General features: G+C 39.8%; 1 protein-coding gene across 1 annotated transcript; it reads left to right on the top strand.

Annotated features, from left to right (window-relative positions):
- The first annotated feature begins 840 nt into the window (after positions 1-840).
- On the top strand, positions 841-10,547 carry LOC120715032 (transmembrane protein 26-like). The gene is made up of 6 exons (XM_040001763.1): positions 841-1,171; positions 2,193-2,289; positions 2,549-2,632; positions 6,978-7,186; positions 7,336-7,415; positions 9,008-10,547. Exons 1-6 carry the CDS (start codon positions 981-983, stop codon positions 9,298-9,300), a joined length of 954 nt encoding a protein of 317 aa, XP_039857697.1. The 5' UTR covers positions 841-980; the 3' UTR covers positions 9,301-10,547.
- Positions 10,548-15,321: the final 4,774 nt, after the last annotated feature.

Here is a 15,321-nt window from a genome sequence, read left to right as displayed (position 1 = left end):
GCAATGCAGAAGTTGTGTAATTGTAAAGATACTATTACTGTGTGTAGAACAAACTTGCACAATTCTGTAAATAAACTGTATCTGCATTTGGACATGGGTAATTTGTTCCTGTATATATACAGTGGACCTTTCATACATTAACTGAAGGGTATAAAACAGTTAATAAATATAAGATAGTTGCTAAAACTCTCGATCGTGGCTCAAGAGTTGGCAGTTCGTCTTGTAATCGGAAGCTTGCCGGTTCGAGCCCCGGCTCGGACAGTCTCGGTCGTTGTATCCTTGGGCAAGACACTTCACCTACCGCCTACTGGTGTTGGCCAGAGGGGCCGATGGCGCGATATGGCAGCCTCGCTTCTGTCAGTCTGCCCCAGGGCAGCTGTGGCTACAACTGTAGCTTGCCTTCACCAGTGTGTGAATGTGAGAGTGAATAAATAGTGGAATTGTAAAGTGCTTTGAGGGTCTCGAAAAGCGCTATATAAATGCAATCCATTATTAAAATAGTTTTCGACCAGTAAAGGTCATATTTGCCTGTTTGTTGTTCTGCTTCAGCTTTGGGACTTAATTTATAGTTTCCAGGAATTAAAACAGCTCAGGATGTCCTTGTCGTGGTATTCCTGTTAAAGAAAGACATGCTGTGATGCTGCATCCCCCATACCCTTAAAGAATTTATAATCAGTCCAAGATCTATGAATTAATCACGAAAAAACAGAAAGACCTTCTTGCGTCAGCTTGCATTGTATTTAACTGGAGCCACATTTATTCCGACATTCCCTTCTATTGGTGTATCTGATCCCGTCTAAGGGTCGGGGGGGGAAAATGGACCTTGACTCTATAAGGCGGAGCTTAAACTTTTGTGACTTTGGCGAAAAACGATATATCCCCCACTTCACTGCTGGAGTCACAGTTTCGTTTGTATCCGTGCAGTTAGGAATAACGGGACCGCTGCGGCGTCCAGTGCCAAATTGCAGGCAACCGGCGACATGGGTCTGATTAAATTTATAAGTGCGATCATTACTAGAGCGCTTTTTATCCTGATTGCTCTCATCGGTGTGTGGAGAGTGACTCGGGTGAAGGAACATGACTTTTACTGGTTGCTAACTTTCCTCTTTTTGCCGCTTGTCCTGGAAATGATAATAACCCTGAGGAGGAGGAAAGGAAAGGATTACAAATGGTGAGATGTGGAGCATGAATGTAAGAGTGTGGAAATGTGCTGTAAGGCTGTAATTATATTATCCTTCAGTATGCATTATGTTACTTAACGCCTGGAGTTTGCACAGCTACTTTGCATGTACAGATGTACAGTATATGACTAATAATGGATTGGATTTATATAGCGCTTTTCAAGGCACCCAAAGCGCTTTACAATACCACTATTCATTCACTCTCACATTCATACACTGGTGGAGGCAAGCTACAGTTGTAGCCACAGCTGCCCTGGGGCAGACTGACAGAAGCGAGGCTGCCATATCGCGCCATCGGCCCCTCTGGCCAACACCAGTAGGCAAGTAGGGTAAAGTGTCTTGCCCAAGGACACAACGACCAGGACAGAGAGCCCAGGGATCGAACCGGCGACCTTCCGGTTACAGATGCGATTTCCAACCCCCCTGAGCCACGGTCGCCCGACTAAAGCTAAGCGCTTACCATTTCCCCCAAATACTTTATCCCTTCCCCCCATCTCCCCCGAGCATCCTATATCCTGCCTGTCCCTCTGCTGCTATTGTTAAGCTGTCCTAAGACATTAAGTTGGGGTGGTACCCCTTAACTCATATCGCAGATCGCAGTCTCCCCTGTCTTCCTGCATGCTTGAAATACATTGTGTTGTTCTATTTTTTTGCATTTCATTCAACAACTTATTGAAGTGCTATATTGTGTTGTGCATTTAATGAAGCATCCACCAATCACTGAGGAGGTTAATGGATGCCTCAGAACATCTGTTGTTTTAAAAATCATGTTGCATGCAGTATTTTGTAGAAGTAAACTAGAAGCAAAGTGATAATAAAATACTCAATATTGTGGCAGTAACTAATAATTATTTCAAACTCCCAAATCTCCAAAAGAACACAATGAAAAGCATCTGTTGTAATCTTATTTATCTTTAAGGGGTATCAGTTCTGTATATATTATTTTTTTTTCTTTTTTACTAATTATGAATAAACAAATAAAAAGTCTGAATGATTCTGGTCATCTTGCAGGTTTTCCCCACCCATCTTTCTGTTTCTCATTAGTATCATTCCCTCCATGTGGCTCCTGGAGCTCCACCACCAGCAGAATAAGAACAGCGAACCTCAGGTACTCCATGCCAGAAAGATAAATTATATAACTTGCTTAAAATAATCTCCTGTTTCTCAAACATGTAATTTAACAACAGATGTTGGTGAGTGGGAAGTTTGCAGGCTTCCAGCTCTGTAAAATAACCGTTCATTATACATTCATTTACGGATTCCATCAGATATCCCATTTGCTTTTAGGTTTATACAGGCTCACCTACAAGAGAATAATAAGTAGCCTGTGAAATTAAGTCTGTAAAATCTTCTTTCATCTGTTTCAGTGTCAAAAGCTTGATTCTTTGGATCTGTACAACCTCATTCAAAACAAGACCTCCAGAAACCTCATGATCACGGATTCCCTGAAGGTAAGACTGATGGAAAGAAGAAGAAAAAAGAAGAAAACTGATTTTATACCATTTGGCACTCATAGTCAAATATGTCATGTTGAATAGTGTTGTGAAACTAACAGAGCGTTTCCAAATGAACTAACTAAAGGCAGACAAAATTCTCAGGAAAGTTGCTTAGACAAGTCTCTTGGTGTTTACTTCCACTGGTTCTATCTGTTTTGTATTGTTCCCTTTTTACTGCTCACAGCTGTATGCCTGCCATGTCAGCACTTTAAAGCTGCCACATAATCATTCATGAGAAAGTCACTGCTCCCAGCCAGGAAACAGTCAAATGCCCACCATAAAAAACCACAGCTTGGGCTTCAGGTGTTTGCTCGTGAGGCTGAAGTTTTACCTCATACAGAGATGGCTTCTTGATGATAAGCTAACTGCCTGCTGGCTGTTTCTCTTTGATAAAGCCAAAAAGAAAAACACAAAAATGTTTAGCAAACCATATAATATAAAAAAATCTCTTTTAAAATTCGAGATTCAGGGTGATTTAATGAAATAGTTCTTGGAAACTCTTCACACAAAGTGTGGATTTAATGTAATACTGAAACTTTAAGTTCACAATGTATATCCCAGAATAACCTCGTCATCAGACACACTGTCTGCAATGCATAAACTTTAACTTTTCCCCCAGTAATTATTGTTTAAATAATTATTATTATATGCGTATGTGCATATAAATTATTATTAATTATTTATATGCACACACAGGGTTAGGAAAATATATATAAATATATATGTAAAGCATATTCTCTTTCTATTAACTTCTATTAAATTGTATTAACTGTATATTGAAATACCAGCGTCCATGTCTTTTCTCAATTTAGTTGTGGACAGTGCTGCCAGGCTCTTCAAGGGCAAAGAATACGAGACGTGGTTATCAGGAACTGAAATCTGATTGTGTAATACGGGATCCCTGAAGAGACTTAACTGGAAAGCTTCGTACAGACTGATTCTGATATGTTTAGAAAGATTTCAACATCAGAAGACTGGCAGTCTAGTTTTGGCATTAGAGACTGAACAACATAGAAAGTAACCACTAATAGGAAAAACAGAAGTTCTGAAGGGTTGCAGTCAGTGATGATCATTTTATTTGTTGTTTCGACAGTTTCAACTGTTTTTTCTTAGTGTTAAATTTTCCGATATTATGACATTTTGGTTCAAAGGAACTCAGGTTTTCACGTTCACAGCAGAATTTCAGTCACATGGTTTGCTTTACTTATGCTTCTGCAGCACTGCATTTAATTTTATCTGAGGATGGAGAGTATTTGATAACTAGAGAAGTTATGAATAGCTGAGAGACGTGATCAAAGAAAAAGAACAATCTTCAATTGTGTTTTATTATAAGAACGCTTTGAGTAATTCAACAAGAAAGGAATAGATGAGATTTGAGATGAATATCACCAGCATACAGTACAAATCCTTCAGGTAAACAATAAGTTGAAGGATAAAGGATCCAACAATCAACCTCTCAGGAACCTCACTGTTCACAGGTCACAGTCAAATAAGTATAAGCAATAAGAGCATTTATAAGTCTTTCTTTCAAAAGTCTTTTTATTAGACAAAGGTTCCAATACAATGTATACAATAACACAAAATGCTTCAGAATATTCAAAAATTTCAATCCCTTAACCCTTAAAACAACAAATAATTGGCAGCCTGCTGCCCAACTAAACCAAAAAACAAACCAAAAAACAAACAAACAAACAGAAAACAGAAAAAAACAAACAAAAGCAAAAAACAACAAAGACTCATAAAAGAAAAGAAAAAAAAAGAGGGGGGGGGGGGGTTCCTTGGACTACTCAGTAACAGTAGTTGTGGGCCTTTCAAAGAAGTCCAGAAAGGGGGACCACAGTTTATAAAATTTATTTTTAGACCCACGAACTGTATCTAATTTTTTTCTAAATCCATACAAGACATTATATCTTTTAGCCATTGTGTGTGTGAGGGGGGAGAAGAGTCTTTCCACTTCAGCAGTATAGCTCGCCTGGCCAAAAATAATGAAAAGTTTAATGTTCTGAGCCTGGAGTTGGACAGATTCAGATTCTGGACCGCACCAAACATAGCACAGAGTGGCTCTGGTTCAATTTGATGCTGCGGGACTGCAGACATGGTATGGAAAACAGATTTCCAAATGGTGGACAAAGAAGGGCAGGACCAGTACATATGAAACAATGTACCAGGAGCACCCCCACACTTTATACAGGCTGGGTCCACCCCTGGACCAGTGCCCCCGATGAACTATCTTAAAATGGATAAGTGTATGTCGAGCACACATTGATATATTGTGAACCTGGCCAAGGATAGAGTCCCACAGTTCATCCGTAATATGAAGAGCATTTATAAGTCAATACCAAACACTCAGTCTATCAGTTGGCTGGGTCCATCACTATCAAAATGACTGTCAAGAGTAGCATTTCAGTCATTTCTAAATGGGTGTGCTTTGCGTCAGATGATGTAAGAATAAACCTTTGATAATGGAAGCAATATTTAATTCAGGAGGTCATTAAAATAAGAGGATTGAAACTTCCTGTGCAGTCAAACTGTTTTGAAAGCTTTTCACGTTGATGGTTTTCTTACAAATGGAAATAAGTAATGAGGAGAGTGTGTTGAGAAGATGGGAGAAGTACTCTGAGGAACTCACAGATTAATTAAAAGAGAATGAGGGGAGGACAAATGGAGAACAGGCAGAGGGGAACTGTGAAGACGATGAAGCGGGGCTGCTGGCCGAGATTACCTGTGGGGGTATGAAGATGTCCAGGAGAGACAGCAATGGGTTTTTTGATCAGATTGTTTAACACAATTTTGGAGCGTGAGAGGATGCCTGAGTTTAAATACCTGTGGTTACCCATCCAAAGTAACAGACAGTGCACAAGAGTGGTGAAGAAGAGAGTGCAGGCAGTCTCAGAGTGATTTGTGATAGAAGAACAGCAGCAGGAGTGAAAGGCAAGGTTTGCAAGATGATGGTGAGACATGCTATGATGTCTGGTTTGGAGAGAAAGACGAGAGGTGGGACGTTGAATATTTGCAGATTTTCATTGGGTACGTTGGGTTTGAAAACAAAGTTGAGAAGCTGAGGCGGTTTGTTCATGTGCAGAGGATGCTAAGGCAGGAGGAAAGCGGAAGATCATAGAGAAGATTCATGTGTGTAGTGAAGGAGGACATGGAGAGGGTTGGTGTGACAGGGTGAGATGGAGTAAACGTCATACAGCTGAAATGAAGACTTAGTGGAAAAAATAACTCTGTTTTACGTAGTTAGCATACAAACACTACATTTCAGGACACCTGTCAAACAGTGAGGCCACAATGTAGCTGCAAAGACTATTTTAAATTATATGACTTTTAAAACTTGCAAAAGTAGCCTGCATCTACATAACTATCAGAATAATCTCCAGTTGCTTTTACAGCCACAGCAATTAAGAACACTGAATAAAACTGCAGTTGTAAAAAATTACAAATAAAACAGACTAAATTTTCTACACTGATTGGAAACACATGAGCCCCAATACTACAGTGACCAATAACAGTAAGAGGAGTGAATTAAACCAGACTATATAAACAATTACTAGACCACAACCACCACACCCATTTCTCCCAGGAGATGAAAGAAAAAACACGTTTTTTAAAAATGGCTGCAGTTAGTTGCAGCGTGTCACTTATAAAAACAATGTACAATGTTGTGTGGGATGATAAAATCACTGAAGGATAATTCTGGCAATGTTCTTCATTTTTCTTACTGTCAACAAATCCCATTGAAATATGATAACATACAATGATATCATGTGAATGCCAAGTTTGGCTGTGTTGACAAAGTATAATGTAGCGTGTTCCCCTGACACTAAACTACCACTGTCATCCAAATCTAATATTAACACGTAAAAGATAATTTAGTCACGTCTTTGCACTAAGTGATGTATTAAATTCTGTTTTAGTGTGGTTTGCAACTGTGTCAGTTACTCTTACAGTCACCGAGCACTTTATTAGGAACACCAATTTAATTGAACCGAGGTCAGTTTTTACTGACAGTTGCAGAAAAGACAGTTCTGATGCTAGTTATTATCAAGGTAAGCGTGGGTGTTGGGTGAAACCCGATACTTATAACTCGGTCAGTCCATCAGAATTGTCTTTTGACCAATTTTCTTTGGTCATAAAGGATAGGATTCCCACCCTACCTCTATCCTCCTCTGTCATGAACTCTCTCTTCGAAGGTTCATGTTGACATCTGTTCTAATAGGGCTAATTTCTGCATTCTTACGGGTATACAAGTGAGTTTAAACCAACTTTAAATATCTGTTAATGTCTTTTCTTTTTCCAGGATATTGGCAATTTTTTCTCTGCTGTTTGTGCGAATGACTGGATCCTGGCTCTCCATCAGATCCTGCTCATCCTGCTCATTGTGGGGAAGTGGCTCCTGCCCTTGGGAGGTGGGGTCACAAGAGATGAGTTGTCTCAGCTTCTTCTAATCTTTGTTGGCACAGCAGCGGACATCCTGGAATTTACTAGTGAGACACTATCAGATATCAAGTGGGTGACTAATCATGTTCCATCTCCATGTGCATTTATTTTATTTTCACACAGAGCCATGTACATGTGTTGATAATATATCAATGCAATAACTGAAATAAGCAGTGAAACTCCTTCTTCACCGTGTTTTTTTGTTTTGTTTTTTACAGAGATAACAATGATATGCTGGTCTATGTCATCTTAGGTGTATGGACCTGGAGTATGTTGCAATTTCCACTTCATCTAGCAGGTCAGTGCGTGTTAGTGTATCAAAATGTAACTTTAGTGCTTATTAAGGGCCTACACCATAAAGACACTAATTCCCTAGTAATTCAGCATGTTTATAATTTTGCCAAACATCCTATCAACTGCTGGGAGTAAACAGTGATGTAGATAAGTTCTCCCTAGTGCCATCAAATTATTAACCGCCAAATTTTTTTCACTTCCCGAGTATCAAAACCAAAGGGCATTGCCACCGACATGGAAATGCTGCTTCCTTCAGACCTATACTTAAAAAAAACTGCTACATGAAGTAGTCAGAACTGGGAATTTGTGCAAATAATTAGAGATAAATTGACAAAGCTTCAAGTTCTCATTTTACCTGAGAAGAGGAAGCTCTTATTAGGCCGCTGTGTTCTTGAAATTGCCAAACCCTAATAATGATCTCAATTCTCCATAACCCCATCTCATAATTTATAAGTAACCCTAATGATGCAGTTATATGCATCTTTACCATCGCAGTGCATTTAGAGCACTTAGTACTCTGTGTTTGCACACAGAGAGCCATGTTCACTTTGTCTGGATCTCTTTTAAACACACAAAGAATTGATAGACAAATGCAACATATTCATATAATGCAGAGTTGACTTTGGAAACAGCCACTGAGAAAAAAAAAGATCAATTTAGAAGCTATCCTGGAGTTTCTGACACATCTTACAATCTTTAAGATAGGGTATATGGTCAAGCATTATAATACATTTTTGAAAGGTTAAGGTTCTTGAAAAATGTTTGATGATTAAAGGCGTGAACCTCATCAACCCTCTTCAAAGAAATTAGACAACAACCACTGAATATATTAAAGATTAAAGGGTTTAAAAGCTTGACTTTCCAATTACACTAGCATGGTTTCCCCATCCCCCTATAACACAGGAAAACCACCAAAGACTGTTTATAGTTTGACTTGACTTATTCAAATATTTGGCTAGCTCTACATATTTGATCTGATAGATTTTTATACCAGCTACCCCTCCTGACAGAACTCCCAGGGAATTTGTGTGTCCTACTGTCCTCAAATCAGGAACCCTCAGCTTTCTATGTGACTATGTAAACCATTACACTCCAACAAACACATTAACTGGGTAACATAGGAGTCCTGTGCATATGTGAAGAGTTTTCACTTCTATGATAGGTTAGACTTTTTTGAGGTTTAAACAGCTAAACAATAAATGGATAGCCTTTGTTTTTGTTTTTAGCCATTTAAAGGCTAAAAATGATGCTTTAACTGTAGGTCTTAGTGATGCCCCTCCTCTTATCTACTGATCTACTTAAAGAAGTAAGCTGTTCTAACTGTTTCTCCCTCCCCTTTATCCAGCTTTCTTCTAATTGGCTAACTTTCTTATGGGTGGGAAGATGTAAGTCCAAGGGAAAAGCATAATAGGTATCCTTTATGTTTGACTATTCCAGCATTTCTTTAGAGAAGAAAGATTTACCTCTTGAAAAACAATAGCAGGGAAAGTTGCTCTAAATAGCAAGTGTGGCATCTGTCAGACTACATCAAGCTACCTGAATGAAACCTTCATTTCACTCCCAATCTGTTGCTTTTTGTCTCCTTATCTGACATAGTGGTGAACTCCACACCTGGCAGAGAGGCTGATCAGGGTGCACAGGAGTCCCTCTTGACTAAGCACAGCACTGACATATGGAACATCATTCAGGCGCTGTTTATCCAGGACGGCCCTTTTCTGTGTGTCAGGCTCACTGTGATGGCCTGCTTCAAAGTCTTCCACCAGATGCTTGTCTTTTTTGCCATCAAGAACTTCCTAGTGGTTGCACTGAACTTGTACAGGTTTGTTGTTATATGTCAGGACTTCAGAACCTCCAGTGACAATAATGCCGGGGGCACCGCCATCCCATGACTTTGATGCATAAACAACAAGTGTAAATGGAGGTCTGGGAGGATTTTACACCAAACTTTTTAAAGATTTTTCAATTAAAAAGAAAACTACACCTGGAGCAGGAAAATAAAAAGAATTGAATGCTCTCTGCTTTCTTCACACACTTCTACTGTGTGCAATACAGAATTCAGAAAACTCGGATATGCTGAACATCTAAGTTCAGAGTCCACATGTGACTTAACTGCTTAGCATCCAGTTCAGCCTATGAAAATCTCTGTCAACTCATTCATGTAGTACTTATATCCGGTTATGAATACATGATCTAAATGTTAGTTTCAACTATGCACAGTATAAACTGGTTTGTTTGTTTGTTTGTTTGTTTGTTTGTTTGTTTGTTTGTTTGTTTGTTTGTTTGAATGAATGAATGACTTACGTGACCAACAGCATACCAGGGACACAGCAAAACAAGGAAACAGAGCAGAACAGGAAAAAGGTGTGGCGGTCACAATAATAAATATCTCCATATAAGAAAATAGTGCAAACAACACTAAGCCTGTCAACACTCCACAATGCCTTAAAGTAGCTCCAGTGCCTCTGCTTGTCAGTGCAGCATAAAATAACTGAAGTCCCAGACTTTTAGGTAAGACTTTTGTGCTTAATGGCTGAGAGGACATGAGGTCACCAAGAACAGGAAGAGAAAAAAAGATGAGAGCAATGGCTCAGAGGCTAGGAGGTGTTGACAAAAAACTCGACAGCATTTCTCCTGTCTTAACGCAGACAGGACGTTCCGGCTGACTAAAACAAACCCTGATCCAGCAGCTGGCTGTTAAAGAAAAGAACTTTAGCAGCGTGGATAATTATTCCACACCTTGATTGATGGTTAGTTGTACCTCTTGGATGGTGATGCTTAAAAAGAAATTCATGCCCCCCCCCCCTTCTTTTTTAACAAGTATGAGAAATGTAAAATAATCCCTGAAGTGGGTGAATTATCTTATCGTTCGTGCAATATTGTTAAAGAGACCAAACACACCGTTAAACTTTACTCAGGTAAGGAGCTCTGTTTGCGTTGTATTTAAGACCTTTAAACTTCTCCTCAGGCTTTAAGATGCCAGCAATTTTTGTTTTCAAATTATTCGTATTGGTTTGGTGATGCTATTTTTGACTGCATTATTTTCTTAGATTACTGCAAGAAATAGCATCTTATCCTGTCAAGGTCTTATTTTTTCTGTAATTCTGTTTTTTTTTAATAAACATCATTAAATGATGTAGCTCTGCCTCCCGTTACTTTACTGAACAAGCATTTGTTTCAGAATTAAACTGATCATTTACAGCAGAATTCGTGGACTGGGCCCTGTTCCAGGAAGCCGGTTTAGTGGAAAAACTGAGTAAGTATACCCTGAGTTAACGAAAACTCTGGGTTTTCGGTTTCACAAAGCGAGTTCAGATGAAGCCTCAGTGAGTCACCATGATGACACACTCCGTGAAGCTAACCTGCCCCCTAGCAGGTTTACTACAACTAACCCTGACTGTCTCCGCCCCTTTGTCGGAAACCTGACAGTAGGAAGTGTCGGACATGGCGTGCCCCTGCCTTGAAGAGCCAGTAGATGTTGAAGCCCAAATTCTCCGCAGAGCTCTCCGCCGGGAGAGAGTGATTAGAGCGCGTTTGGACATTTTATCATTTCCTGATGATTTTCTGTGCGAACGTTACCGTTTCTCAGCACAATCTATAAGTTATTTGGATAACATCCTCAGGCCATATATTACGCATGTGACACATCGCGGACATGCTCTCAGTTCATTACATATTATTTGTATTGCACTTCGGTTTTTTGCAAACGGGAGCTTTCTGTATAATATTGGTGACGCTGAGCACGTTTCCAAGGCTACCGTCTGTCGGGCAGTCAGGAATGTTACAGTTGCACTGAAACGTCTCCTGTACTCGTCTGTGGTGTTCCCCGGTCATAGACCCACAAGATTTATCAAAGAGGGATTCCACAAAATTGCAGGTATCAGGATGACCAAAACTTAATTCATGATGTGGTGATACTTGGACTACTACTTAAATTTTACATTTATTTTCAGGGTTCCCAGGCGTGATTGGCTGTATAGATGGCACTCACATTCCAATCATTGCTCCTTCAGTAAATGAAGGAGACTATGTGAACAGGAAGTCTTTCCACAGCATCAATGTACAGGTACATAGTTCCCTGTAGCATTTCAAACTAACAGATTATTTCATTATAGTAATGGATGCTAATTTGTGTTCTCTGCACTGTGAAGATCATATGTGATGCTGCCAACATTATCACAAATGTGGAAGCCAAGTGGCCAGGCTCTGTCCATGACTCACAAATATTCCGTGAATGTACACTGAGCACAAAATTTGGACATGGTGACTTTAAAATATATAAAGACCAATTGCTTCAGGGACATTTGAACTGAAGTGTATCCTTCTGTCTTAGGAGAGTTCACTGGCTACTTGCTTGGTGATAGGGGGTATCCATGTTTACCCTATTTGCTTACCCCTTACCCTGACCCTGAACCGGGCCCACAGCAGCGATATAATCTGGCTAATTGCAGGACAAGAGCCAGAATTGAAATGACTATCGGAATGCTTAAGGCCCGGTTCCAGTGCCTGCAAAGACTCAGGGTCACCCCAGAAAGGGCATGTGACATTATTGTGGCCATGTGTGATTCTTCACAACATTGCCACAATTAGAGGAGAACACTGTCCTTCTGAACCAAACATCAGCAGTGATCAGCATGAACATCCTGACCCTCCCACGGACATACAAGATGGAAGAGCAGTCAGAGACACCATATGTCACAATCATTTCTTTTGACCCATCACCTCAACATGTTGAAAGAAGAATAAACAGATTTTTGGATCAACTGGCTTTATTGGTCGCCTGTATTTCCTGTACACAAAGTATTAAAAGATGTAAACCTCATAAAGTGTCTCTGTTGCTTCCTCCTCTGTAACAGCTGTCAATGTTTCTTCATTATTTTCCTGTAGTAAAGAAATAAACAACATTGCTGTTCTACTGTAAACTCATATAATCTGTGGAGTATTACTCACAACTGCATGTTGGTCTGGCTCAACAGGAGGCTGCACCAGATGCAGTACACCACCACCATCAACTGATAGAATATGAGGTTTATACAGGTCACTTATAACTTACAAGGGACCAAATGGCAATTAACAAACATACCAATCACCTTACACTTCATTGTCATATTGCTCTCAAAGACAACCAAGACTGAGGGAAGGCAAAATCAGTAGGAAAATAACTTCACTACAAAATAATCCATTATGGTAAAGAGTTTATCAAATGAATGAGTAGCACTGCAAAGGTGACTGTGAAGACAGGATGTATGCACATCATGTCTTATTTTGAATTTACCCCCTATGTAGGCACTTGTGTCTTGCGGGGTTATTGACTCAGAGGATGTCCCCGCAGAGATGCCTTCAGCCACAGGGCACCCACTGTTTTGGCTGAGGGCCAACTCCTCAGCCTCTGTGAGTGGTGGTGGTGGAGGACCCCCACCTGTTTTTCGGGCCTCCGCTTTTTTTCTGTTGGCTATAACGGGTCACATTTGAGCATACAGAGTAAGCAAATATGTACTTGTAATGTGCTCAGATAATTTCAATAAGTGCTTACAGAAAGAAAATTAATGTAGCCTCTAACTGCAATTGATTTACATCGGACAAACAGACCAAGCAGTATGGCTCATAATACAATTACACCTCACCTGTTTGGACTATATTTTTATATTTCATTTTTACTTGCTGCCAGAAACGTTTGGGGCCTGTTGGGTTGCACCTGCGCTCACATCACGTCACAAAATAAAATGTATGAAATAAAAAATAAAATATAATAAATAACGTGTTAAATGGGTGGAAATCCCTAGATCAATGTTTAAATTAACACTCGTGCATTGACTCTGTCGGCTATGTTTTGCCATGCATGCTCCCTTTCTTTTGCAGCTGTGGCTGTGTTACTTTTTTTCTGCAAAATTTGCATGTTATCTGCATATGCTGCCATCAGAATTTCGGCCTCAAGCGCTATAAAATACATTGACCGCGCCTTCTTTCCCTCCGTCTCCATGGTGACTCGCTTAATCTGTGCTCCACTGATCAGGGCTTTATGTATCCTCGTGCGCGCGCTTAACTTGGGGTTAAAGCAACTCCGCGTTGATTGAACTACTTGTTATCAGCCTTTCTGAAACCGAATATTCCGAGTTGGACAGTTCGGGGTTACTCAACCCTGAGTATTGTTTTTCACTCTGAGTTTTCTAAACCGGCTTCCTGAAACAGGGCCCTGACCTGTTTCACTCCACAGATATAAATTCAAACCTCTGAGCATGCATTTCATCTTAATTCTGATACAAAGTATAAATTATAAGGTTCAGCCGTCACTTGACTTCTGCACAGCCTCACCTTAAAGTAAAAGCTGAATCACTTTAAGGAAAAAAATCTTAAAAGCATATTTATTTTGTGTAAAGCTGATCATTTTTTACAGTAACTCGATTCTGCAACCTGTCTGCTGTCTCCCCTTTGTGGACAATTAGTGTATTAACACTTTGATGCCATCTGTGGGCAGATTTTGACATGTTGTATAATCATAGTCAGTTTTATTTGAGCTTAGAGCTCTCTGTGAAATCACTGTGGCTGCTGTCAAACTGTTACTGGAGTTCGTTTGTTTTTAATAGAGCAGCCACAGACTGCCACAATGATCCAAAAAATCCAAAATAAAAGTTTTGCATCTCAAAGCTTGACAGGTGTGTTGAGGTGTAGTGTTTGCATACCCTGAGTAAAATAGAGTTAGTTTAACAGCAAGTGAACTCGCTTTGGAAGAAACATCTGTTCAGAAGGCAAAAAGCATTATTTGTCAACCAAAGCATGTTCTCTTAACAGAAGTTATGTTGTTGCCCTCAGGTTGGTGCTGTCCTGCACCTGTGGGAAAAACAAACTGCTACTCAAAATCTTTCATATCGTCTTCTAATAAGCTGCTGAATGTTGAGTAGTTTTTCTTATTCCATCTTCAATCTATGTTTGGGTTCTACCCAGAGACTTTAAAACTGTACCTACGTGTAGTTTGTTTATTTATTCCAAATTTTATATGGTTATTATGATGGTGGACTGTCAAACTGAATTGCCCATTGTGGCATTAAAGTTTTCTGAATATGCGCGTCGCCTTCTGAGCTAAGTCTTCATTTCATGAGCATGAAGATTACAGTGAAAGAAACTGAACATGGCTGTGTAATATCAGTCACCAGTTTGACTTTGCCTGTTATTTGGATAAACATGCAGGTATTCAAAGGGCTGACAGAGAGACAAAGATAACTGTGGAAAACCTCCGTAAGAGTTGCTATCTGTGCACATTAGCTAGAGCATTTCTTGTTCTTTGTTATCATTTGATAATGTTTTCATCATAATCAAAGTGACACCGGACTCAAGAGAAAGCACAGCAGCTTTAACGTTTACAGAATTCTGAAGAGTTTTGAAACAGGTGAGTACACAGGGAAGTGAACTCTTTACAGGGAAATGGGGATTTCTCTCAAAGAGAAGAGGACACGTAAGAGCTGACTAAGGTGAGGATCGCAGATACAGTTTCAAATTGTTTACTTCTGTGTTTCTTCTTAGCAGGTTGCACTGGCCAAACAAGTAGGCTGAAAAAATCAAGAGAGGGAACAGAAAAGAGTGGTGGAAAGCGGGCAGGAAATTAACTTGTAAGCATATTTCTCTTGACAGGTAACGTCCCACTTGAAAGTGCAGGTAAGCTGAGTTTGGAGGAATGCACCAAAATCTTTCCAGCAATCTTAACACCATGCAATACTAAGGAGCCAATGATCTTGCAGAGTGTGGACACTCAAACTGGAGTCACCTCAGGGTGGGCAATTCCACCTGAGAAGGGGGAGGCAGAAGTGAGAGAGAGAAAAAGAGAGAAGAAGAAAAACAGCCTTGGCCTGCCAGGACCATGACTAAAAACAAATATTGGTTGCATATAACTTTTTGTGAAAACGTGTATTTTTTCTATC

Source organism: Simochromis diagramma, unplaced genomic scaffold, assembly GCF_900408965.1.
Source record: "Simochromis diagramma unplaced genomic scaffold, fSimDia1.1 OVJJ01000421.1, whole genome shotgun sequence".
Classification (NCBI taxonomy): domain Eukaryota; kingdom Metazoa; phylum Chordata; class Actinopteri; order Cichliformes; family Cichlidae; genus Simochromis; species Simochromis diagramma.
The sequence above is the reverse complement of the archived record's forward strand: the minus strand, read 5'-3'. Positions and strand labels throughout refer to the sequence as shown.